This window comes from Sus scrofa, chromosome 14, assembly GCF_054392235.1.
Source record: "Sus scrofa isolate SSC_HxYL_T2T_F1_AM1 chromosome 14, Sscrofa_HxYL_maternal_Yorkshire_Landrace_v2.0, whole genome shotgun sequence".
Taxonomy (NCBI): domain Eukaryota; kingdom Metazoa; phylum Chordata; class Mammalia; order Artiodactyla; family Suidae; genus Sus; species Sus scrofa.
The window spans coordinates 82,446,214-82,469,099 of NC_139396.1; the positions used below are offsets into that span (position 1 = coordinate 82,446,214).

The 22,886-nt window shown below is 45.9% G+C and overlaps 2 protein-coding genes across 4 annotated transcripts in view; both read left to right on the forward strand.

The window, feature by feature from the left end:
• Positions 1-6,689, forward strand: part of NUP133 (nucleoporin 133) — a 51,573-nt gene extending 44,884 nt beyond the window's left edge. For both annotated transcript variants that reach the window (XM_001928164.8, XM_084996928.1), the window contains 3 exons: positions 482-546; positions 1,834-1,922; positions 5,962-6,689. In XM_001928164.8, the coding sequence (XP_001928199.2) occupies positions 482-546; positions 1,834-1,922; positions 5,962-6,098 (291 nt within the window). In that variant the 3' untranslated portion in view covers positions 6,099-6,689. The remainder of the gene's footprint in view (positions 1-481; positions 547-1,833; positions 1,923-5,961) is intronic.
• Positions 6,690-14,680: 7,991 nt separating this feature from the next.
• Positions 14,681-17,429, forward strand: ACTA1 (actin alpha 1, skeletal muscle). 2 transcript variants are annotated; one of them, NM_001167795.1, is given in 7 exon segments: positions 14,681-14,756; positions 15,520-15,660; positions 15,767-16,091; positions 16,214-16,375; positions 16,474-16,665; positions 16,760-16,941; positions 17,025-17,429. In NM_001167795.1, coding segments are annotated over 6 exon segments (1,134 nt in total). In that variant the 5' UTR covers positions 14,681-14,756; positions 15,520-15,531; the 3' UTR covers positions 17,169-17,429.
• The last annotated feature ends 5,457 nt before the right edge of the window (positions 17,430-22,886 follow it).

Genomic DNA, 22,886 nt, shown 5'->3' on the forward strand with positions numbered 1-22,886 from the left:
GGGTCAGCAGGTTAAGGATCCAGTGTTGTCACTGCTGTGCTTAACCACTATGGCATCAGTTTGATCCCTGACCCAGGAATCTCCACATGCTGCAGGTATATTCAAAAAAACTTTATAAATTAAAATATAATAATATTTATGCAGAATAAGGTGCTAACTCAAATTTAAGCCTTTTGTTTTTTTTCCTTTTTAGGGCTGCATCTGTGACATATGGAAGTTCCCAGGCTAAGGTTGAATTGGAGCTATACAGCTGCCGGCCTACACCACAGCCATAGCAACACAGGATCTGAGCCACATCTGCAACCTACACCACAGCTCACGGTAACACTGGATCCTTAACCCACTGAGTGAGGCCAGGGATCAAACCCGAATTCTCATGGATACTAGTCAGATTCGTTTTTGCTGTGCCACAGCGAGAACTCCCTAAGCATGTATATTGTTAAATCAGGACTTAATGGGGACTTTTTGTTTTGCTGTGAAGGAGGAAGATGTAAATATAAACGACCTAAAACTGGAAATCCTTTGCAAAGCTCTTCAGAGAGATAAGTAAGTTCTCAAAGCATGAATCTAAGATGTGGTTTGGGGAAAGGACTTTTGGGGAAGATTATGGTATAAATCAAATGGTTTTGTACCATAATTATATTGTAACATATATTATGAAAATGATAGTGGTTACAGTAGTAATTTTATCTTCTTTTTCACTGTAATCTCCCTGGAGAGGAGGATTTCTATCCACTGGAATGGTGGTGGTTAAATTCAGTGGCAAAGCGAGATGGAAAATAATCAGGTGTAGGGGTCAGAATCTTAGAGAGAGCGTGACTTAAGTGCTACAGGCTTCTTTACTCGCTGTTTCCCTTTTTCCTATGGTGTTGAGAATTGCAGTGGAACTATTTTTACTAAGTATGTCTTCCTCTAATCACTCCCAGATAGTTAAAATTGTTGTCCCATTTGGTCTTGCAGGTCACCCTCTGAATCATTTAGCTCTGCCTGTTTGACTCTCCTTCCCAAGCATAAAAAATGTATTATATCATTTGACTGGAATTCCTTGTTCTGGCTTCCTGTTTAAAAACTTCAGGGTATCATGTGGGATATGTCCATTGATTGCCACAAAGCAGTGGTTCTGTATGTATTTTAATAGATAATCTCAACTAGATAAAGAAAATTTCTTAGGTTATACCAGATATGGTTGCCATTTTTTATTTTTATTTTATTATTATTATTATTATTATTATTATTATTGCTTTTTAGGGCCACACCCCCAGCATATGGAGATTCCCAGCCTAGGGGTCTAATTGGAGCTGCAGCTGCTGGCCTATGACAGAGCCACAGCACCATGGGATCCAAGCCGAGTCTGTGAACTACACCACAGCTCAGGGCAACGCCAGATCCTTAACCCACTGAGTGAGGCCAGGGATCAAACCCACAACCTCATGGTTCCTAGTCAGATTTGTTTCCATGGCTGCCATTTTTTAAAGTGAAAAATAGAATATAACACATTTTAACTATTGCCTGTGCTCTGAAAGGTCACATTTTGGGGTCCTTACTAGGTTTGTACTTACTTCTAGAATTTTCTTGGGAAACATACCTCACGTTTGACATCAAATCCGTGCTGGTTATGTTGGGTGAATAGCCACCTAAGTGTCATATCTTATATCTAATATAGAGGCTGTGGGCATATCAAACATTTAAATCTCCTTTATTTAGTTTTCAACAGTATCACAAAACTCAAGTTTCTTTAGAGCAAACCCATAACAGCAAACAAGTCATTTATTTCAGATCATGTCCATGATTTTATTTTTTCCTCACAGTGATTTTTTTTTTTTTTTCCCCTAGCTGGTCCAGCTCAGATGGTAAAGATGATCCAATTGAAGTATCTAAAGACAGTATATTTGTGAAAATCTTACAGAAACTTTTAAAAGATGGTAAGTTGTTTGTTAATATTGAAAATAACAGTATCACTCTTCAGTTTTAGAATTTGCCCGCATGTCAAATGCCAGGAGGTTAAGATTAAACAATGTAGTACTTAGAATCAGGGAGATGTGTTTAAAATAAAGGGAGGTCTTCGGAGTTCCCGTGGTGGCGCAGTGGTTAACAAATCTGACTGGGAACCAAGAGGTTGCAGGTTCAATCCCTGCCCTTGCTCAGTGGGTTAAGGATCTGGCGTTGCCATGAGCTGTGGTATAGGTCGCAGACGCGGCTCGGATCCTGCGCTGCTGTGGCTCTGGCATAGGCCAGCGGCTACAGCTCCAGTTGGACCCCTAGCCTGGGGAACCTCCATATGCCGCAGGAGCAGCCCAAGAAAAGGCAAAAAGACAAAAAAATTAAAAAAAATAAAATAAAATAAAGGGAGGTCTGTTTTCCTGCCTCCAAAATTGGGGGAGCTTGTGTCAGTCATGGTGGAGTCCATCTGCTTGACCAGTTAAGTCTAGTGAAGATTGAAAACTTAAAATGAGATATATAAACTTTTTTTGTTATATCCAGTATTAAACTGACCTTACCATGCTTAAGAACAAATTACAAAATGTTTTTATCAGTGCATTTTAGACATTAACACTCTAAAACTAACTTTAAGAACAGAATAAAAGGAAACAAGCAGGGAGTGTGTTTTGTATGTTTTATACCTAAGGCTGGACAAAATTCCATTTGCTAACCAAGATACAAATAAGTAAAGACACACTTCACGATTACATGTTTATTGTGTGAAGGGGAAAGATGAGCTAGAGGATATACTTTTACTTCCTTTTATATTACTGGAGTTTAAGACATGGAGACTATTAAACTAGAGACAGAGACAGGGATTTTTGTACATTTTTTACATAAAGACAAGTGTGGCTCATTTACTATAGAATTACTAAATCAAAATATATGCTAAATTCAGGCCATGTGCAAAATAGGCTAACTTGCTATTTACCAGCCTTTCAAATAGAAGGACAATCTCTTTACTACCACCTGGAAAAAGATAGACAGTGACCACAAACTATGGTAAATTCAGCAGCCCTTCTAAATGGGAATTTTATCCATGATGCTGACATTGTTTAATCCACATAACAAGCCCAGCCCCATGCCTGGCACATAGTAGTTATCCATAAATGTTTGTCCTTTGAATGCCTAGAATTATTTTATGGATTCATAACCCCAGTACTTCTGTAACAGAGTCCAATCTGTCCTCTGTTTGAGAATCACTGACCCTCGGGGGCCTAAGAGAAGCACTGAGGGCCTCAACACACCCCCAGTGGTCTGAGGCAGAAGGCGGCAAAGCCTGGGTGTTCACATGGCAGAGCTCTCACTCCAGATAGAGCCTGTCGGCCTTGACCTCCTGCATGCTTCAGATGGGTAGTCTCCTTTATAACTGATCAAATGTAAATGCACTTCTGTAACTAGATTAATTGGAGCTTGCTCAGCATTATCCTGGACTTTTTTTTTAATGAAAAATGGAGACTTGATTACCCCACATTGACAGTAGACCTAATGAATGCTTTTACTTACAAAGATGAATAACACAAATAAGTAAAGGCCTTTTCATCATCAAAAAATAAATAAAAATGTAAAATTAAATAAGGAAGGGAGACTTTTGCTAGGAAATGCTTGAAATTCAGACAGTTAAAATATATCCACCAGACTTTCTCTTTTCTGTATTTGGAATTGGAGAAATCACTGGCTGTGTGCTGTTGAAGATACTCATTTGGATCCAAATCTGATGCTTTCCATGAAGTTAGTTCTTGTGAACGTGTCACTGAGCTGAATTGTATTTGGTGCTATTTAAAGTTTGCTTTTGCAGTTTTTTCTCTTTTCAGATTATAAATCATAGATAGCAGAAATAGAAAGCTATAGTTTCACAAAAAGTATCATTAAATTTTGACCAAAGGGCAAAAACAAGTAAGAAACTATTATATATATATGTATCACATATATAAAATTATATATATAAAACAGCAAGCCACAGCCAGGTATTTTTGAAATTTTTTAAATCATATAGCTTCCATGTACAGTGGTGAATATTTTAAAAGGTTTTGAAGGTAGATACAGACAGTCTCAAATTATATTTCATAGACTGGGACAGCTAACAGTTACTTCAGCTTGTGGAAAGAATTCAGCCTGCAGATACATTTAAATTACCCACCTAGAGCTTTTCAGTTTTTACATGTTACTAAAGTACATTATACATACAGGAAAAAAGTACGCATGTCATTGCATGGAGTTGGATATTTTTTCTAATTAGTTGCTGGCATTTAACAGTTGAGAAAAGTTCTTACAAAAGTCTTGTTTTCTGACTTATCTTAGAAATCAAAAGGTTTGCCTACAACAGACTGAAATGCCTGTCAGCCAGGTGTGATAAGCACTGTGCACTCTGAGCATGCACTGGCTCCACATTAGCAAAACACCTAGGCCGCCTCCTCAGTACCCGCCAGACCTTTGCAGGCGTTCAAGTTTCAACCCCTGCTGTAAAAGAAAGAAATCATCATCGGAGTTCCCATCGTGGCTCAGTGGTTAACGAATCCGATTAGGAACCATGAGGTTGCGGGTTCAATCCCTGGCCTTGGTCAGTGGGTTAAGGATCAGGTGTTGCTGTGAGCTGTAGTGTAGGTCGCAGACACGGCTTGGATCTGGCGTTGCTGTGGCTCTGGTGTAGGCCGGCGGCTACAGCTCCGATTAGACCCCTAGCCTGAGAACCTCCATATGCTGTGGCTATGGCCCTAGAAAAGCCAAAAAAAAAAAAAAAGAAAAGAAAAGAAATCATCAAATTTTATATCTAAACAGAAGGCATGCACTGTAGAAACAGAAGTCAAATAAGATAAAAGATTTTTTTTAAATAGAATTGATCTTGGGAGTTCCTGTCGTGGCTCAGTGGTTAACAAATCCAACTAGGAACCATGAGATTGTGGGTTCGATCCCTGGCCTTGCTCAGTGGGGTAAGGATCTGGCGTTGCTGTGAGCTGTGGTGTAGATTGCAGACACAGCTCGGATCCCGTGTTGCTGTGGCTCTGGCGTAGGCCAGCGGCTACAGCTCTGATTTGACCCCTAGCCTGGGAACCTCCATATGCTACGGGAACAGCCCGAGAAATGGCAAAAAGAAAAAAAAAAAAAAAGAATTGATCTTTAGTAAATTAATGTGATATTTTCATAAGTGTAATAGTGTTTTTACAGAGAAAAGGTCTTTATTGAAAGTGTGTTAATTATAATAAATGATATACAAATATTGCAGATTTAGCTTCGCAACAGTTACTAACCCAGATTTTTGTTATAAAAATAATAAACAATTATAATTTATAACAATTAAGTACCAAAAATGGTGCTAGGCACTTTGATGGTATTAAAAAGAAATTCTTGATTTTCAGAACCTTATGGTAATATGACAAATGATAAAATAATGCCTTATTATTTTAAAATTTTTCTTCCAGTTTTCTTTATCAAATGAGGGAATTGTATGCACTGTTTTGTGACCACACAGGTGCACACTGGCTTCCCAGCTTGCTGGGCCTGGGGAAGACATGACACCCAGCTCCCTGGTCTTAGATCTACAATGTAACACCTGCAGACTGCAGAGTGCTTTCCTGGCAGCGTTTCTACTAAATTACTTCCCAAATAGGAGAGTATATAATTGTTTGAAATACTTGTTTTCAAGTGAATGTTAGTTTAAAACTCACGCACTGGAAGAAGGACTTAAACTGTGGAGGAAAATGGACATAGTTCAGATCGTATTAAAGACTTTAAATAGATTGGCTCTTTTGACCACTGGGGGGTGGAACACTCAAGCAGCCCCTGCTAATAAGTAAAGAATGTCATATTGTCAGATCTGCAAGTATGTTTGACAGATGGAAGGAATTTAGAACAGAACATTACCCAATAGCAGAGTGACGTTGGATTTTAAATAGAAGCACAGGTGTTTTTATCATCAATCATCTTAATTCGTTTGAGAGTTTTGTGACAATAAAAAACAATTTTTTGTGTTTGTGTTTATAGGCATTCAGCTCAGTGAATACCTACCAGAGGTGAAAGACCTACTACAGGCAGATCAGCTGGGAAGCTTGAAGTCCAATCCTTACTTTGAGTTTGTTTTGAAAGCCAATTACGAATACTATGTGCAGGGCCAAATGTAACTCGTTCTTGAAATGGTCATCGCTCCTAAAAATGTGTATATATGTTGTCTTTATAAAAGTTTTAGACCTTAAACATCCAGAAGTTTGTACAGTTTTATAACCTGTTGCTGAGTTTTTTATACTTTATTTGGATGTTCCTACAAATAGTTGTGACTGTAGTTCTGTTTTTTAGTTACATGATTTTTTTCCTTCCCTTTTTCCATCTGAAGTTTATCAGTTGTTCTGTACTTGCTACCCTATTTATTTCACTCCATCCATCCAGGGTCCTGGTTCTGGCTACTTGTATGTACGCATCATTTACAGGCTTCAGCTTCTGAAACTCTAAAAATGACAAGATTGCACTGAATTGTCTGAAATTGCTCTGACTCAGGATATTGCGCACTGGGGAGTATCTGGAATGTTTGACATCTGTTTTGATTAGGGCTAGTGGGAAATATCTACTGAGATAAATGTCAGATTAACTTACGGAACTAAAAGACAAAGTGGGTCTAATTCATTGTGAACCTGACAACTGATTACTTCATTGGGAAAATTGTCAAACTTTTCTACATAAGTAATAGAGTATTAATAAAAGTCTTTTGGTGAATAAAACATATTTATGTGACTTTCTCTAAGTTCCCATGTAATAGGTTATAACCTTTCAGTGTGGGGATTCAATCCACTTTGTGTATTTTCAGGGTAATATATACTGAATTCCAGCCTTACCACAGTCTGTCTAGCTAATGTAAGGTGTGTGTGATGCTAGAAACCATTATAGGTTTCCTTAATAGGGCAGCTGATTTAACTGCCCTATTAAGCAGTGGTTCTCAAAGCTGCTTTGTCCTGACCGATGTCGTCACTCATTCTTTATCCAGCTTTAAATAAAGGCAGGGAGTTGCTGGCATATTCAGACTTTGGCCCAGCTGAATGCTCACTAAACAACTTGCTCCAGCAGCTGAAAAGGTCAGAAGTTAAATTTGGTGAGGAGAGCCCAGTTCCCAGTGCCCTCTCCCCTCCAGGCTTCAGGTCCTGCTTTTGACCCTGTTTGGAAGAGCAGTTCACAACAGGATCTCCACGAGGGGGGCAAGATCCCCAGGAGGGAGACAGCCTCAGGGCCCCCTGGTTTCTGTAGGCAGCACAGCCTGGGGGCGGGGCCAGGGATATCCTGAGGGGCAGTAGGAGATGTGAGAGGAGCTTGTCACATGAGGTAGCAGTGTCGAGTTCTTGTGTTTGGTTTTGCAGGCACTTAGAGTCCTCACCTGTAAGGTCCTGTCAGGTGATCATGCACTCAGGCCCCCACAGACCCAGTCCCTAGTGTGACAAGAGCCAGTCCCATGAGACTCCTAGCCCATGGATCACATAATGTAAAACCACTGCATTGTCTGGAAGTTCCCGTTGTGCTTCAGGGGAAACGAATCCAATTAGTATCCATGAGGATGTGGGTTCGATCCCTGGCCTTCCTCAAGCGGGTCAAGTACCAGTGCTCGTGAACTGTGGTGCAGGTCACAGACACAACTTGAATCTGGCATTGCTGTGGCTGTGGTGAAGGCTGGCAGTTGTAGCTCCAATTCGACCCCTAGCCTGGGAACTTCCCTATGCTGCACTTTCGGCCCTAATAAAACAAACCAAAAAACCCAAAAACCAAACAAAAAACAAAAACCACTGCGTTGTCTCCAGTCTCAGCGATGGGAGTAACAGCTCCCAAAATTGTTAGGTTTTTAAAAATTATTTAATAGTCATAATGAACTTAGGGCCTAAGATCTTGAATAATTTTTTCTCCTAAATTTTAAAAATTTGTTTCACAGCATAGTCTTTATTTAAAAATTGCTGATTTTTATATAAACTGAGTAGTTGATGATGACAAATAATAAAGGTGAGCACATTTTCTAAGGAAAGAGCAACTTCACTGATTTGGAGAAGGTTTTTTTGTCACTCCTGTCTGAACGCTGCTGAGAATGTCCCAGCCTGTGGCCCCAGTTAAATCAGACAGTAAGCCTGTGGTTTTGATCATGAGGAGCAGGCCCTAGGTGTTGGTATGTTTTAGGAATCTGAATGTGTCAGGGATTAAGACAGGACTTGAGTTACACAGTGAGACACCTGCTGGAGTCCTTGGGAGGTAGAAGGTAGCTTCTGTTTCAAAGCTTCTTCCTTTTTGACAAAAACTTTTTTTTTTTTTTTGTCTTTTCTAGGGCTGCTCCAGTGGCATGTGGAGGTTCCCAGGCTAGGGGTCGAATCGGAGCTGTAGCCGCCGGCCCACACCAGAGCCACAGCAACACAGGATCCGAGCCTCATCTGCGACCTACACCACAGCTCACGGCAACGCCGGATCCTTAACCCACTGAGCAAGGGCAGGGATCGAACCTGCAACCTCATGGTCCCTAGTCAGATTCATTAACCACTGCACCACGATGACAAAAACTTTTTAAACATTGGATTATGCTTCTTTTTTACTTTGGGGTCTGAATTGGGGTTTTCCTAAAGCATCACCCAGCAAGTTGTAAGGGCTGTGGGGACTCAGGGTGTGAGGCACAGTTCTCTTCCAGGGGAGCTGCAGGGGAGTCACCCCGTGATGACTTAGCCTTGCTGCCCATGCATGTGGTGTTTTAAGGCTGATACCTACAGAAGAGTTTGTGTAACCCAACTGCCTGTTCCTGGACATTGTACTCAAGGAACAGCTCTGGAGAAAACAGCTTTCCCGTTCCTATGTAAAATCTACTCACTAAATACCAAAGTGTGTGTGTGTGTGTGTGTGTGTGTGTGTGTGTGTGTAAAACAGTTCTTTTTTTAATTTTTATTTTTGGCCGTGATGCTGGCATGCAGAAGTTCCCGAGCTGAGGATGAAACCTGCATCATAGCAATAACCAGAGCCACAGCAGTGATGGTGCTGAACCCTTAGCCTGCTGAGCCATAAGGGAACTCCCCAAAGTATATATTTTTTATACATAATCTTGTGTAATTCTAAAATTTTAAAAATACTATAGGAGTTACTGTTGTGGCTCAGCAGAAGCAAATCTGACTAGCATCCATGAGGATGCAGGTTCCATCACTGGCCTCACTCAGTGGGTTAAGGATCCAGCATTGTCGTGGGCTGTGGTGTAGGTGGCAGATGCGGCTCAGATACCCAGTTGCTGTGGTTGTGGGGTAGACCGGCAGCTGCAGCTCTGATTTGCCCCCTAGCCTGGGAACCTCTATATGCCACGGTTATGGCCCTAAAAAGACAAAAAATAAAAATAAAAATACTGTAGAGAATATGAACCTATTTTTTTAAAATAGATGGGCAAATAAACCCCTGTAATCCCACCAGCTAGAAATAACTTCAGTTACCATTTTAAAATATATCCTAGAACATTTTAGAATGTACATGTATTACATTTTCTAACTTACTTATTTTGACATGAGATAGTGTGAGCATTTCTGTATATCTTTAATCCAGTCTTTCTCAACCTGTTTTTCATCATCACTCCTCCTAAGGAGACTTTAATCTTTCTGCTCCCTTCACCCCCACCCCCATGGAAGTTTAATACCACAGATACACTGTATATCTTTTTATGTACCACAGCCTTTGGAAACCACAAAGCATTGTAATAACTAAGATATTTTCCAACCTCCTAAGAACCAAATCTCCCCCCCTTTAAGAATGCATGTCTTCAGTACTCTTTTAAGATACAGTTTTTAATGACTGCCTGACACTTTACCATATGGCTGCATCATAATTTATTTAATAGGTCTTTTACTCTCTCTGCCTCTCTGTCCTCTTCTTAACAATTTTAAAACACTTGGGTTGGGTTGAGGTGTTTGTTTTATTTATTTATTTTTTTACCATTTTAAATGATACCTGGTCTTTGTGTATTCCAGATATATTTAAAATTACAGTAGTTCCCTCTGTGGTGCAGTGGGTTAAAGACTTGGCATTGCCACATCTGTGGCATAGGTTGCAGCTGTGTTTGGGATTCAGCATCTGGCCTGGGAACTTGCATTTGCCACAGGGTGAAAAAATGAAATGGCATGAAATAAAATAAATACAAGGACTTTCTATATATATTTCATTTCAAAAAATGAAATGGCATGAAATAAAATAAATACAAGGACCTTGTAATAACCTATAATGGGAAAAAATCTGAAAAAGCATATATATGTGTGGGTGTGGGGGTGTGTGTATAGTATACATACACATAGCTTGATGAATTTAACTGAATCTTCAGATCCATGACATGATGGCCAAAAGGACTGCTAATATTAGCTTTGAATCAGTAGTATCCAAGGTTAAAATAAAAATCACAGTTAACTCTCAAGACTGTAAAAGTTATGCTATATTAACTTGTGAGTCTAATAGCTTGATATCAGTGTTATGGAATATACCATAAATAATGGCTAATGAGAACTTTTAAGGAAATTCTCAGATTACTTTTCTTATACTAGTTTTCATAATGAATATAGAAATGGTCCTGTTAGCTTTTCAAAACTGTTCTATGGTTTATTTTTATTTTTTGCTCAAATAAAGCTTTTATTGTTTGTTTAAATTATATTTCTTGTGAGCTGGAAATTTGAGAATCATCCTCGCTTTTTTTTAGTTTTCTGTTCTTTAAGATGAATGTTTAGCTTACTGAGCCAGCTGGTCACCTTCCTCATGCTTTCTAAGTCCAGTGACTAGTTCTGAATGTGAACAAGTTACCAAAAAAATGGGAATTGCATTCAAACAGTTTGCTAATATTTGAAGTGTATACATTTTTGTTATTGTGTTAAAGATTGTATTGTATAAGGAGTGTAGCCAGTGTTTACTTTAGATGTTAATAAACATTTCTTTTTCTTTTTTTCTTTTTAGGGCTGCTTTCAAGGCATATGGAGGTTCCCAAACTAGGAGCTGTAGCTGCCAGCCTATGTCACAGCCACAGCAATGTGGGATCCAAGCTGCAGCTGCGACCTACACCACAGCTCACAGCAACTCTGGATCCTTAACCCACTGAGTGAGGCCAGGGATCGAACCCTCGTCCTCATGGATGCTAGTCAGGTTCATTAACTGCTGAGCCTCAATGGGAACTCCAGTAAACATTTCCAATGCTTATATATATTTGAATATATAATATATGTAATTGAATCACTTTGCTATACACCTGAAACTAACACAACATTGTAAATGAACTATACTTCAATTTTGAAAAACCAAGAAAAAAATTACATTGGCTCCCCCTGTTCAGTTAGTGATGATGTTAAGTGCTCAGTGAACAGTTCTAATGATTTTTTAGTGTCCCTTGCTCACCACTCCTACCACCTCACCCCTTCACATCCTCCAAACACTTAGAAGTGTAGCGTTTCTTATGTTCCAGGCACCAACCTAGTGTCAACCTTCAAATCAGTCTTTAGGAGTAAGTGGCACCTCAGTTGGTAAGGTGGGATCCCTGGAAGGGGCCTTCCCAGGTCACAAGCCAGTCGGGGGGCAGGCAGACACCCAGACCTGCTTTACCAAAGAGCAAGCTTGGAACTAGTTCATTACAGCAGGCTCGAGGGCTGGAGGGGAAGGAACAGCTCCGTGAGAATCACTAGGCCCTTAGATGGGACAGAGCAGAGCAAGCCCCAGGCTGAGAAAACTCCTCTTTCTGGCTGCCGTGGTCCACAGGGCATTTTTAGACATATGGCTTGTGAGGACAATGTGTTTGTTTTTTTCTTTTGCCCACCTGGTCACTGGAATGTTTCTGACTTCAAGTGTTGCCAGCCAGCCCCCCTCACTATTCTTTTGGGGATGATAGATAATAGTTGCCAGTGAAGCCATGACTGCATTTAAGATGTATTTGTCCCTTCAGCAGAAAAGATCCCTTGAAGATCTGTTATGTTCCAGAATACAGAAGGTGTGGGAGAAGGTTAAAGGGAGATAGGAAGGTCGCCCAAGCCCCTGCACGACCCCAGCTGCTTTGGGACCTGAGACGAGCTCTCTGGCTGGTTGGGCCTGGCTTTGCTTATTTTTCAAGCTGCCTCGGGTATCACCTGTCTTGTGTACCTCAGGATAGTTAATTAATGGGAACAACGCGAAAGCGTATGAAGCATTTTATGAATTCACATCTAAGTAGGTAGAAGGCTCATACTGTGCAAACTTGGGGTCTGCAGATATGTGAGGAGCTGAGGGGACATGGCTGAAAGAGGGGTGTGGGCACGCTGGCTGGGTCATGGCAGAGGGCCTGTCAGGATCAAGCGCTGAGGCTGCACCTGAAAACTTAGAAGCAGGAGCTCTGTCAGGCATACCCTGCATGGCTGACCTTTCCTCACCACAGTTCTCAAAAGGCTTTGCGAGCAGTAACCCGCTTACTCAGGCGAGTGCAAGCTGCTGCTGTGTCCCCAAAGTGTACATGTATGGAGGCGGCCTTCCACCTGCCCCTCAGGTCTGTCCCTAAGCCAATGAGAATTCAGCAGCACCAGAATGGCCTGGAGCTGCCCCATGGTGACAGTGGGGGAGTATTTAAAGTGGCCCAACCAGGGCTGAGAGTAGACATCTCCACTGGGCATCTCAGGGCCCATCTCCCCAAGGTGTGCTGGACTAGCTAGATCTCTGCTAGCCTGTGAGTGTTGTGTTCATAGCACTTCATGTGTGCTTGAAGCCAATTAGAAAAGCTTGCTATAGGAGAGAAAAGAGCTGCACTGAGCACCCTCCTTCCCCTTTAAATGTCAACAGATTAGGAGTCAGTGAATGACAGCACACCTCTTGCTACCTTAGAGACCAAAATTTAAGCTACTCCCCTTAAGCTATAGCTAGAGTGCACCTGCCAGTGTCTTTAGTCCCCACTGATGGAACAGGACCCAAGGTATTGAAGATGGAACATAGTTATTCATTCATCCTCTAATTTAAAAAGCTGGATATGCTGTACAGCAGAAATTGACGGAACAATGTAAATCAACTATAACAGAAGAAATAAAAACCTGGGGGGAAAGAAGCTGACTATGAAACCCCAGGAGCTTTCTACATGGGCCTGGACTCACCAAACTCTTTATTTTGTAATGGACTTCTGACATTTTTAGGAAGGGCTGTCCTGATGTGGGCTATAGAAGAGGGTTTCACATGCTTCTTCAAGAGGACCCACACTGTCCCAGTTGCTGAGTCCCACCACCAGATGCTAGTGGCAGCTATTTGGGGAACACTTAGGCACTACAAAAAAATGAGTGATTCCATTCTGGCTCACACCATATCCCTGATGTACCCCTTAAAGCATGTCACTGAGTTCATCACAGAAAATTGTTTCCCCTGTGCCTTCCACAACAAGGTTAGAGCTGTCCTTGGGGCCAGGGGAAGGGGGCAGGGAGTGAGAAGCACCAACTGGATAACCTCCTCTGACCCCCACTCCACCTTACCATAAGTAGATCCAAATCCTTCTAGAAAATTAGGAAGGCATATCCCCATATATCAGCGATATAAATAGAACTGCTTCAGCGCTCTGGTAGACGGTGACTCTCCAAGGTGGACTGGGAGGCAGCCTGGCCTTGGCTGGGCATCGTCCTCTAAATAGAAAGATGAACTTGTTCAGCCTTTCCAGAAGGAAAACTGCTGCCCAGCCTACAGTGCAACGTCCTTGTCTTCCATCTGGAGGAAGCACGGGTGACATATCATCTAGTAAGGGCACCTCTCTGTTTCCACCTCCAGGTCGAGGGGTGTGACCCTTACTTCTCAGCCTCAAGGGAGGGACACTCAACCCCCCAAAAAGACATGAGGGCGCTCAGCTCGGCCCACCGCACCCCGGACCGGAGCCGTCACCCCCCGAAATTCACTCCCTTCACAAGCCCCCAAGCGCGTTCTCTGGTGCGGACTGCTCCGGGGCCCTGGCTTTGTGCCCAGCGTTGTCAGAGCCACCGCCCTGAGCCTGTCCCCGGGAGCCCCGCGCCTCCTCCCACCGCTCCGCTCTCGCGCCCCGCGGCCAGTTGTCTGCCCCGAGACAGCTGCGCGCCCTCCCGCTGCCGGTGGCCCTCTCCGGTGGGGGTGGGGACCGACAGGGTCAGCCCTCCGGATCCGGGGCGCTCCGGGTAGCGGGGAGAAGTGATCGCTGGGGAGCTGGGGGAGGGGTCGCCTTCCTGCCCTACCCAGGACTCCGGGTGCGACCGCTCCTCTATCTCTCCAGCCCACCACCACTCCACCACTTGGACACGTCTCCCTCCTCCCTGGAGTCGCTCTAGAGGGTTTGGGGGTCTGAGTAAAGAACCCGAAGTAGGGATGCAGTGTGGCGGCACCTTCCAGAGGCCCCGGGCGCAGGGTAGACCGGGGCGGGGCGGCCCGCGGACAGGTGCAGCCCCAGGCGCAGGCGCACTCGCGCCTCCCGGCGCAGGCGGTGAACCTCGCCCCACCCCAGCCCCTCCGGGGGGCAGCTGGGCCGGGTCGGGAGGGGCCCACCAGCCCGGGAGACACTCCATATACGGCCAGGCCCGCTTTACCTGGGCTCCGGCCAGGCCGCTCCTTCTTTGGTCAGCACAGGGGACCCGGGCGGGGGCCCAGGCCGCTAACCCGCCGGGGGAGGGGGCTCCAGTGCCCAACACCCAAATATGGCTCGAGAAGGGGAGCGACATTCCTGTGAGGCGGCTCGGGGGGAGAACCCGCGGGCTATATAAAACCTGAGCGTGGGGACCAGCGGCCACCGCAGCGGACAGCGCCGAGAGAAGCCTCGCTTCCCTCCCGCGGCGACCAGGGCCCCAGCCGGAGAGCAGCAGGTGTAGCCACCCGCCCAGGTAGACAAGAGTGGGATGGGGACAGGGAGACAGGGCACTGTCGAGGGGAGCCCAGAGAGCTTCCGGGAGCCCAGCCGACCCCATCTATCAGCCGCGACCCTGCCTCCTCGGTGCTGCTCGGTCCCCAGAGCCACATGCGCTTTAAAGAGGAGACAGGAAGCAGTCGACCTTTGGAAACGTCTCCAAATTTATTCCCTGCCCCTTTGGATTTCTCTACCTACACTTAGTATGTGTCCTGGTAGATGAACGTTTGACTTTAGTAGTCCCCAGGGCCAACCGAGCCAAAAGACAACAAGGGCCTCTCTTTCCGGCTTGCCATCAAGAGAAAGGGCGCCTAGGAATTTTTGAGTCTGGAATGTCGTGGGGTCTGGAAGAGGCTATTCCTCCCCGGATGGAACGCCCAAGCCCCACCCACGGCATGCCCTCCCACCCGTACAGTTTCCCAGCCCTTAGGGTTTGCCGGCCTTAACCCCCTTGGGGAGGCCACCGAGGTGCAGAGAGGGCGGGTGCCAGAGGGAAAGGGGAAGAAGAGTGTGCCCTGGGTTCCCAGGTGGAGAAATTCTGAGGTCTCTTCCCAGCGCAGTGCCTTGGCAGCGAAGCTCTGCCAGGTTGCTCGGATTGATCCCCTGGCGGGATGCACGAGGGCTGGGGGTGTCCTTAGGTCCCGGGGGAGGGAGGGCGCTCGGGCCAGTGAGGCTTCCTGCCTGACACGCTGCGCATCTCCACGGCCTTGCTGATCTTGCAGAAACCCGACGCCATGTGTGACGAAGACGAGACCACCGCCCTTGTGTGCGACAATGGCTCCGGCCTGGTGAAAGCCGGCTTCGCCGGTGACGACGCCCCTAGGGCTGTGTTCCCGTCCATCGTGGGCCGCCCTCGCCACCAGGTCAGGCTGCCTGTCCACCGAGGGAGCCGGGCCGGGGTCCCTGTGCTGCCCAGAGCCGCCCCTCTTGAAGCCGCTGTAACGAGTGCGTGGTGTCTCCGCTCCGCAGGGCGTCATGGTGGGTATGGGTCAGAAAGATTCCTACGTGGGCGACGAGGCTCAGAGCAAGAGAGGTATCCTGACCCTCAAGTACCCCATCGAGCACGGCATCATCACCAACTGGGACGACATGGAGAAGATCTGGCACCACACCTTCTACAACGAGCTCCGGGTGGCCCCCGAGGAGCACCCCACCCTGCTCACCGAGGCCCCCCTCAACCCCAAGGCCAACCGCGAGAAGATGACTCAGATCATGTTTGAGACCTTCAACGTGCCCGCCATGTACGTGGCCATCCAGGCAGTGCTGTCCCTCTACGCCTCCGGCCGTACCACCGGTGAGTGCCCCGGCCGGCCCCGCCCACGGCTGAGCCCCGCCCCCTCCCCGAGGGCTTCGCCCCCACCCCCGCCCCTGCCGGGGTGCCGCCGCTCACCTCGGCCTTGTGCTGTCCCTGCGCAGGCATCGTGCTCGACTCTGGCGACGGCGTCACCCACAACGTGCCCATCTATGAGGGCTACGCGCTGCCACACGCCATCATGCGCCTGGACCTGGCCGGCCGCGATCTCACCGACTACCTGATGAAGATCCTCACCGAGCGTGGCTACTCCTTCGTGACCACAGGTGCGCGGCGCCGGGGGCTCCCTGGGCAGGTGGGCGGGCTGCGCGCAAGTCCCCGGGCCCCGTGCTGAGGGCTCCTCCTCCGCCCCGGTCCCCCGCAGCTGAGCGCGAGATCGTGCGCGACATCAAGGAGAAGCTGTGCTACGTGGCCCTGGACTTCGAGAACGAGATGGCCACCGCCGCCTCCTCCTCCTCCCTGGAGAAGAGCTACGAGCTGCCAGACGGCCAGGTCATCACCATCGGCAACGAGCGCTTCCGCTGCCCGGAAACGCTCTTCCAGCCCTCCTTCATCGGTGAGCCCTGCAGGCCCACCCCGCAAGCACCCCGCCCGTCACCCGCGGCCTACCCACCCTCCAACTCATGCTCCTGATTCCCCGCTGCCCCCAGGCATGGAGTCGGCGGGCATCCATGAGACTACCTACAACAGCATCATGAAGTGCGACATCGATATCAGGAAGGACCTGTATGCCAACAATGTCATGTCAGGGGGCACCACCATGTACCCGGGCATCGCTGACCGCATGCAGAAGGAGATCACCGCTCTGGCCCCCAGCACCATGAAGATCAAGGTGGGCGGCGGCCCGCGCCCATGCCCGTTAGTGGGCTCCAGGCTGCGACTGCGCCCACCTGACCGGTTGTCTCTGTCTTACAGATCATCGCCCCGCCCGAGCGCAAGTACTCCGTGTGGATCGGCGGCTCCATCCTGGCCTCGCTGTCCACCTTCCAGCAGATGTGGATCACCAAGCAGGAGTACGACGAGGCCGGCCCATCTATCGTCCACCGCAAATGCTTCTAAACCCCATTCCAACAGCTGCGACTTCTCCTCAGGACGACGAATCTGCTCAAGGTGCAGTGGCTGACCTCGAGCCACCAAGCGGCAACTGCTCTCCCACCGCCTGCGTTGCTGCTGCCCAAACCGACACAATGTTTATAACGTGTACATACATTAACTTATTTACCTCATTTTGTTATTTTTAAAACGAAGCCCTGTGGAAGGAAATGGAAAACTTGAAGCATTAAACTCAGCCATTCTGTTATGCTGCGTAAAATTGTCTGCTGTGTTTATTTGCGGGGGTGAGGAGCGGCGGGGGTGGGGAGCGGCGGGGGTCGGGAGGAAGAGGGACCCCCGGCTTTCTACCTCAGCGTCACTTTTCACAATACTCTGAACGAATGCACTCTTTTCAAAACCATGATTAAATCTCCCCGTACTCATGATTTTCCCCTCTGGCTCAGATCGGTTCCCTGTACTGGCAGGCCAGCCGAGGCCCGACTTGACCCTGGGGCGTGTCCCCCTTGTCCCTGTGCTGGGGCTGCAGCCAGCGATGGGGCAGCAGCGCCGGCGTCTGGGTCTTGACGCCGGCAGGGCGCTGACCGTGGTGCTGGGACCGAGGGCCGCCCTGCAAAGCGTATTCCTGCTCCTCCTACGCGTTCCTTATTGAATCTCGAAATCTAAATGAAAGGGCTACATCCGCTTTTAAAGTACCGGTTCTCATTTACAAAGTGAAGATAACCACTTCTATTCCGGACTGAGACGGCCTTTGCTTCAAGCCGGGTGTTGATGGTATAAAAAAGCTTCCTTTGGCGGGGCGGTGAGTGGGGCCCAGAGGTGGGAGGAGGATGAGGAAAGACCAGTTGACGGTTCCAAAGGAAGGACTGTGCATCCTTGGCGGGCCAGCAGGGAAATGTCTGCAGGGAAGGGAGTGCAGAAGGTCCTAACTAGGAGGAGGTAAGCAGGGAGAAGGGGCAATCCTGCTCATGCCTGCAATGTTTTAAAGGAACAAAACATAGTAACAGTTTGAACTTCTAGGAGAGAGTAGTGTATCTGTATTTTAAAAAGTAGCCTCAAGTTTCCTAGTCGAGGTTCCCAGGAAAAGTGGCCCCTAAATAAAAGAAATTCTGACTCAAAGATAATACAGTCATTTGGAAATGTTTCTAAGTAGAATGAACAGTATAGCTATGTTATATGCCACATTACCATATGTTTATTCCCTCCTTTGTGGCTTATTGAGAAGCTTCTGAAATCATTGACACTTCCAAGGCAGGAACACCCTCCAACCCAGATATCAAGAGAGAAGCGACCATTCAGAAGAACTTAAGGGTTTTTTGGCTTTGTTTGTTTTGTTTGTTTGTTTATTTATTTAAGTAAGAGCCACACTGTGGCTTATGGAAGTTCCCAGGCTAGGAGTCAAATTGGAACTACAGCTGCTGGGCTATAGCAATGCAGCCACATCAGTGCAGGATCCCAGTAGCATCTGTGACCTACACCATAGCTCATGGCAATGCCAGATCCTTAACCCACCTATCGAGGCCAGGGATTGAACCTGCATCTTCATAGATACTAGTTGGGTTCATATACCACTGAGCTACATTGGGAACTTCCAGAAATTGAGATTTTAGTAAAATAAGCATATGATGCCATGTCCATTGAAAACCATGCATTTATCCACCCAGGATGGATAAAGGTTAAAAATGGGCTAAATTCTAGTCTTTCAGAGGAATCCAGCTATTGTGGATAATAACAAATTTATGCAGGCATATCTGAACAAACAACACACATACACAGCCTGAATAATTCAGGCAGCCAGCAGCTGGGAAGAAATGTCAGAATTACATAAGTCAGCTAACTGGCATGTTAAATCTTTTTTAACCAAAATCCCAGACCACTTAATTAGGATTTAAGTAGGATATTTAAGGAGGTAATGGAGCCACTTCTCCTGTGATCATAATCATCAAATGATTCATGATATTTTATAACTGACAAAAGCTTTCAATATAAACTGGTAGCATTTCCTCTTGTGCCACATTTGACATTGCTCTTCTACTGAAAAATGTGTGCAAAAATTATAAAATTGTGCGGTTTCATTGGAAATGTGCCAAATCTAAAAGTTACCTTTTCTTTTCTGATACTTCTCTAAAAAGAAACAAGGGTCCTATAGTTTATGAGTTGTATGCATCTTTCCTGCTCTCCTATTGGTTGTGATTACAGGGATTTGGTTAATGGTGTTGCTTAGGCCTGAGAGAAGATTTTTGCTGTGGCGTAGTAAAGAACGTGTGTATATATTTAAATACATGGAATATCAGGGTACCTCCCAACTCCATTAGTCCCCTGAGCTGTCACCCCCAAGTGTGGCAGAACACAGAAGGGGTCAATGAAATATTGTATTGTCTATCTTCTATGTGCAAGGGGCACAGAGAGGCTAAGATGTGGTCCCATCCTTGGGGGTTTGCTGTCCCGACCCCCACCATCACTAGGAACTTATGCCTTGACTCTGAGCACCACAAAACCTGTTGGACCTGCTGGCTGGGAGGAAGGCCGGCCCACCCTGGACCATGACCATTGGATGCTGTGGACATAGTGGCTGTTTTGCATGTATCACTGCTGGGCAGGCTTCCCTCCTGCACAGGATTGTTTTCTGACAGGGCTGGATGAGTCCAGATATGGGTTCTTTTGGAGAAACATGCCTCTATAAGGAGTGCTATGCTCGAGAAGGCCTGACCACCCCTGGCCTTGGGAACACAGAGTAGCACTGCCTCTGACCCAGCAGTGCCTTTGCCCTAAGAACAAGGCGGAATGTGCTCAGGTCACAGACCAGCCCTGACCCTGTGGGCACTCGTGGCCAGCCTACCTGGCCTGCCTTCCTCCCTTTGTTTCTTGCTGCATTTTCCTCACCTCCACTTATTTGTAGGAGGTGTCCTGCACTGTCCTTCGAAGACACTCCTTTTAGCACTGTTGATGTGTCACAGCCCTTTTAGGGCATTTCCGCAAGCTGATGATCTCTGCCCAAGCTGCTGGTCTTGGAGAGAAACTGAGGTCTGCTTTGCTTGTGTTCTGGCAAGGTGGGCAGCATGACAGGGTCCATGGTTCCAGGTCCACCTGCATCCTTATCACCCATAGCCACAGCCACTCTCCCAAACAGGCTGTGGACTGCAACTTCCAGAGGTGACATGGGGTGACAGAGTCAGCTGGAGGCTAGCTGGTGTGAGTGAGGAATGGGGGGCACCTCTACAAGTGTGGTCCTGTCACTAGGTGAAAGTGTCCTGGGCCCTCTGATATTTTTCCCCTGTACCCATGGCATGTGGAAGTTCCCAGGCCAGGGAATTAAACCAGTGCCACAGCAGTGACCTGACCACAGCAGTGACAACACCAGATCCTTACGCTTCTGTGCCACCAAGGAAGTCCTCTGAGCCCTCTGAGTGCTCCTTCTCCTCCTTGTCCATTTCTTTTTTTTTCTTTTTCTTTTTCTTTTTTGTCTTTTTGCCATTTCTTGGGCCACTCCCGCGGCATATGGAGGTTCCCAGGCTAGGGGTGAATCGAAGCTGTAGCCACCGGCCCGCGCCAGAGCCACAGCAATGTGGGATCCGAGCCGTGTCTGCAACCTATACCACAGTTCACGGCAACGCCGGATCCTTAACCCACTGAGGAAGGCCAGGGACCAAACCTGTAACCTCATGGTTCCTAGTCGGATTCATTAACCACTGAGCCATGATGGGAACTCCTTTTCTTTCTTTCTATTTTTTTTTTTTTAAGGGCTGCACCCAAGGCATGTGGAAGTTCCCAGGCTAGGGGTCCAATTGGATCTGCAGCTGCTGGCCTCCACCACAGCCACAGCAATGCCAGATCCAAGCCTCATCTGCAACCTACACCACAGCCCATGGCAATACTGGATCCCCATTCTACTGAGCCAGGGCAGGGATCCAACCCACATCCTCATGGATACTAGTCAGATTCATTTCTGCTGTGCCACAACGGGAACTCCTCCTCGTCAGTTTCTTAATGGCTTCTCCTGACCCTGAAAAGTTTTTGGGGTTGGTGAGGAATGAAACAAAGGTGGGGAAGTATGCCAAGATGATGTTGGTACTTCTCATAGGCATCCATAGAATTAGAATTGCCTTTCATGTGAGTTGTTGGGGTTTCCTAAACCTTATCACCACATGGAGCGTTCTGGTTCCTGGAGCTGGTCTCAGGGTAGTGGTCTCTTTATATCATGGGTCAAGGGTGGCCATAACATGCTTGGATCCCATCATTCTTAATTTCCTTCATGGGACCTCTGTTAGTTTCTTCTAACAAATTACCACAAACTGGGTGGCTTAATACAACAGGATTTTTTCCCCACAGTTCTGAAGGCTAGAAATCTGAAATCAAGGCAGGGGTGGCTCCAACAAGGCCTCCTTCCTTGGCTTGTAGACAGCTGTCTTCTCTGTGTGTCCTCACTTGTCTTCCCTCTCTCCATGTTGGTGTCCAAATTTCCTCCTTTCAGGACACCAGTCATACCTGATTAAGGCTCACCCTAAAGACTTCATTTTAACTTAATTATTTCTTCAAAGACCCTGTCTCCAAATACAGTCACATTCCAAGGTACTGACTGGGTGGGGGTTAGGACTTCAGCAAGGTGATGACACAACCCAGTCCATAGACAGGGGTGACAATTCAACCCACTATAATACCTGAGAGGCCACTCTGAATTCATTTTAAGAGTCCATGCATATCTTATGTTAATATTGTGTCTTATGCTATATGAAGAAATTTCACATCCATTAGCTCATTTTATCTACTGAGGTAGTTAGGATGAGGTTATCCTTCCGCTTTTATAGATAAAAGTAAAACTTCATGACTGAGTGACTTGCCTAAGTTTATAAATTAGTGAAAGTAGCAGAACAAAGATTTGAACTTGTAACTCTTGACTCTATACTTTTATTTTCAATTTTGATATAACCTTATACTATATATACTATATAAAATATATTTTATATTTATGTTATATTACATATATAGAATATATATATATATTTCTTATAAATAGTATAAGGCTGAATAATTTTTTCCAACTTGACAGTTTTATCTTTTAGTTGAGACACTTGATCCATTTATAGTCAATGTAATTACTGGTATATTTGGGTTTAAATTATCATTTTATTTTGTGCTATTAGTCTTGCCTGTTCAAAGCCTAAAATTAATCAATATGTTTAGCCTTCTTGAACAACATCAGACTCTCTGAGGACTGGTAATTCATTCATTTACCATCCTCCTGACTTGTCACATATTTTCATTCTGTCTTTATAAACCTCTACATGCTTTTATTTACCATACATCAGTCATGGCTTTAACCTCCTTAGAAACCATAATTGTTTTATAAAGTTTAGATTTTATTGTAGGTCAGCAATTTTCTCTGCTCATTTCTTCTTTCCTATGGGTCCTTTCCCCGGGGGACTATTTCCCTTCTTCCTGAAGCAGTCTTTAGAATTTCCTTTTGTGATGAACTGCTGGTAGCACAATATTTCCATTTTTGTTTGCTTGTATATGTCTTTATTTCTTCTTCATTCTTGAAAGACTTTTTTTGCCAATATAGGATTACTGGTTAACAGTTATTTCTGGCATATTTATATTTTTATTTTTGGCTACATGTGGAAGTTCCTGGGCTAGGGATCAAACCTGCACTACAGCAGTGATGCCAGATCCTTAACCAGCTGAGCCACCACGGAACTCCCCTTTGGTATGTTGTCGATGACATTTTTC

Excerpts from the sequence above, each read along its gene's own strand:
- ACTA1 (XM_005670976.3), top strand. The coding sequence starts at position 15,532 with ATGTGTGACGAAGACGAGACCACCGCCCTTGTGTGCGACAATGGCTCC. Across the intron at positions 16,092-16,213 it reads CGCCTCCGGCCGTACCACCG|GCATCGTGCTCGACTCTGGC; the intron begins GTGAGTGCCCCG and ends GTCCCTGCGCAG. Across the intron at positions 16,942-17,024 it reads CCAGCACCATGAAGATCAAG|ATCATCGCCCCGCCCGAGCG; the intron begins GTGGGCGGCGGC and ends TCTGTCTTACAG.